The 3,897-nt window shown below is 33.5% G+C and overlaps 1 protein-coding gene across 1 annotated transcript; it reads right to left on the bottom strand.

Annotated features, from left to right (window-relative positions):
- Nucleotides 1-572: 572 nt before the first annotated feature.
- LOC132735495 (sodium-coupled monocarboxylate transporter 1-like) lies at nt 573-1,829 on the bottom strand. The gene has a single exon (XM_060722452.1). The coding sequence runs from the start codon at nt 1,827-1,829 to the stop codon at nt 573-575; it is 1,257 nt and encodes a 418-aa protein (XP_060578435.1).
- Between the last annotated feature and the right edge of the window lie 2,068 nt (nt 1,830-3,897).

Genomic DNA, 3,897 nt, shown 5'->3' with positions numbered 1-3,897 from the left:
AATACTAAATTTATTGAATTCGTTAAATAAAACAATATAATGCTCGCCTGGGGCTCGCATAATATGATTTTATTTAACTCGTTCAATAATTTCAAAATCCTTCATTTAATTCATTTGTTCGGCAAAAACAAGTATATGTATATCTTTCAAAGAAAATGCTTCTCTTACTCAGTAAAGATTATTATGAAAAGCAGTCCGTCGTAGTCAACGAACAAAAAAACAATGCTAACCAAACGACAGTCTATACTATAAATTAATTACAATCTATCCGTTTTAATGATAGACGACAGTCTTATTCGAAACGACAGTTTATAATGATATACAACATTCTATAGTGCGGAACGAACAACGAAGAATGAAACGGTATATCATCTTTTATCAATAAAGTATGCAAAATATGGTATCCTTATTTTTCATGTTGTCCATTGTACATACAAACTAACACTACCACTGTCAGTTAAGTTGCAACAATGTGTAACGACTATTCAATATAACTTTAATTGAAAAAAAAAAACGAATATGAAATGAACATGACTGTGACCATGTAACGACATTAGGCATACTTTACGTATTCAAAACTCAGTTTCCGTTGAGAGAAAATTCACATCTTCATGACAATAGTTACGTTTGCCATTATTTTCACAACCTGCATGACTTCCAGTAAATAAAATATTGAGCACGTGTTTTCTAAACGAAAACAAACATCTTTCATCAATCGTGTCTTGCCGCTTAGTGCAAAGACTTGCAGCTAAACTTACACACATTGTCGTACAGAAGCCAATGACAGAAAATAGTATATATGAAATACTGTATATTGTATGGAGTAGTGATGAAGAAACAATCGTTTCAGTAGGTTCAGGCGAGGAAGAAGATGTCGTTGAAAACGGAACATCAATCAAAGACATTGTAGATACGTTACTATAATAATATTCTAGCGTATTTTCTATCATCGCATCTGTACTGTTGCCGTATACAGAACATTCGTCAGTTGGACCATGTGCAAGGTATGGATACGGCGGAACGTCAGAAAAATTACTTCCCATTATTAGCCAAAATACCAATGCACATCCACATAAAAGTCCAATAGAAATTCCTGTTGTTGTAACTCTACGGCACATTAGCGATAAAATAAATAGAGCACAGAAGGGACCGTCCATACAGCCCATAAAACCCTGAAAGATAGCTGATACGGAACCCGGAATGTGTAACATCGAAAAGGAAAGGCCCATCACAATGGAGCCATAAAACAATACGAAAACCTTTGCTATTCTTGTTGATTGATAAGGTTTCATTTCTCTGAAATTTACCTTTATGATGTCCTCATATGTAATAGCAGATAAACTACTTAGACACGACGACAGGGTACTTAATCCTGCACTAGAAAGGCAGGCTGTAAACAACCCTGCCAAACCTGGTTGGTTACGGAATAATTCCAGTACAGCAAATGGTACGATAGCATTGACATTGGTAATAATTCCTGCTTCGAGTATGTCACAACCTTTCGCAGAAAAGTAAGCAAACAGGAATGCACCTTCGACTATTCCAATTACAGTAATAATAACATAAAATGGTGTTGCTATAACAAATAATGCACGCGCCTGGTTCATATTTCGTACAGAATATATTCTTTGCATAGATGGCTGGGTCATAGTTATATAAAGCATTTGAGTTATTGTTCCAATAGACACGTTCCAGAATTGATATCTTATAGTTGGATCAGCGTTAAAATCTGTTGTATCAAATCTATCTTTGGCAAACTTATAAACTTTTTCTAAACCACCAACGTCTATGGATGATTTCACTAAAATAGCAATCATTCCAGCGGTCATGATTATCAGTTGGAAAACGTCCGTCCAAATAACAGCCTTAATACCTCCGATAGATGTATATATGGCTGTCACAACAGTATATATCAAAATAGTTCCCCACGGTGGAATACCCAAAACAACCTGTAGAGCTACACAAGTGCCCACTGTAACTGTTGCCATATAAAATAATGTATATATGATGCCTGACCCAAGTGCCATATAACGTAGAACATTGTTTCCATATCGCAGGTTGAAGTATTCATAAACACTTATCAGTTTTAATGGATACATTACTGGAACAACAAACACTGCTGCAAAAATGTATGCAACAGTTATACCAATGGCATAATATGCTAGTCCGGTTCCATATACATAGCATTCTGCAGGAAATCCTATAACTATCAATGAGGATTGAAAACTTACTACGAAGGAAAGTGCAGCTGGTAAAGTGCTAGATTTTTCGACCCGCAAGAAAAATAATCAACGGTCGTATTTCGTTTTCTTTCCAAATAGCGAAAAAATATACCAATACACAATGCAATTAATATTGTTAAAAAGAAAATGATATAATCCGTTATTCCAAACATGTTTCTTTCCTAAATTTCGATATGTTGCTTGCTTCAAATGTTATATGTATTGATGTACATGATAAAATAATAAATACGAGTGTCCTCGACCGAGCGCGTTTTGTAAATTTGAAGGTTTAAGGTTTGTGTAACAAGTTTATTTTTTTTAGGTAAAATCAAACAGTAAAACTAAAATCATATCGAAAAGTTATCTAGCGTGAAAAGTGTATTCTAAAGAAAATCATATAAATTAATATAAAGAGTATTTAAGGAAAATATAAAAAATACATGGTTGATGTCGAGATGGAGAAGGTTTATCCGGTAAGCGAAAGAAGGTTTATCCGGTAAGCGAGAAAAAAGTGTATCTTGTCGAGATTTATCCTGCTTTGATAATATTTTTAGATTATTTAAGTGGTTTCGTGATACATTTAAAACAGCGTCTATATATAGCTTTGTTTTGCTGCTCACAACGTGACGTCATCATATGACATAACGACTGGGGACAGATAGTTTATCCGGCAAGGCTTTATACAGCTAATTTGCTAGACAGTAGCAGGATAAAATGCTTTTACTGTTGCATACAACCCTATGTGTAACTTACTTTATAACCCCGAAAAAATAATGTGACGATCTAAAAATTTCAACTAAATCTGTAACATAATTGAACCGAGAGTAACAATAACTCAACTGTCCATACCTTGTCAACTTGTAAGTGTACTTGAATATTATTTTATTTCTATTCTTAAAATAAATAGAGGATATTCAAGTTTTTTCTATAAATACATGATTTATTTTCATCGAGTGGTATGAAAATAAATATTTCATGAGTGGCGGTAGCCACGAGTGAAATATGTTAATTTTCATGCCACAAGATGAAAATTAATCATGTATCTATAGAAAAAACTTGAATTTTCTGTTTATTTTATACATTTTTCTCTTTCTGGATATAAAAATTTGCAAGACTTTCCCTTAAATTTTGAGTACTGGCAGAATTTAAAAGAAAGTAGTCCGGCAAGACACCAGTGAAAATACGGAAAATATGTTTCACTGCAGTGAAAAATAAATTTTTACAGTGAAAATACGGAAAATGAAAATACGCATTTTATTTCATCAATATTTCTCAATATTTAATTTAAAAGTATATAATAAATAGTGATATCTATCAGTCATAAACATACAATAAACAACTTTGTATCATAGTTTGGGGACATTTCTGTTGAGAATGTGTCAAGTTAAATCGTATACAACATATACATGCACATATACATGTGCGTTAACTGGAATGCAGCTATTAGTTATGCCCATTGATTGGCTCCTTTTTCCTGGGGTTTACATATTGTGAAGAGAGAAAGGGAAAGCGACATAATATTATATTCAGATGCTCGTTTATTGGATACTTTTTACTCGGGTTTTATATTGTGACAACAGGGAACGCGTTTTTATGTTTGACTATGATACAAAAGAGAAAGAGCATCAAAACACTCGGCAATCTGATTTATACTAGGGGGCTACGCCCCCTCGTA

The sequence above is a fragment of the Ruditapes philippinarum genome, unplaced genomic scaffold, assembly GCF_026571515.1.
Source record: "Ruditapes philippinarum isolate M1 unplaced genomic scaffold, ASM2657151v2 ctg1907_1_1_1_1, whole genome shotgun sequence".
NCBI classification, from domain to species: Eukaryota; Metazoa; Mollusca; class Bivalvia; order Venerida; family Veneridae; genus Ruditapes; species Ruditapes philippinarum.
Note: the sequence above shows the minus strand (reverse complement) of the source record. Positions and strands in the feature narration are given on the sequence as shown.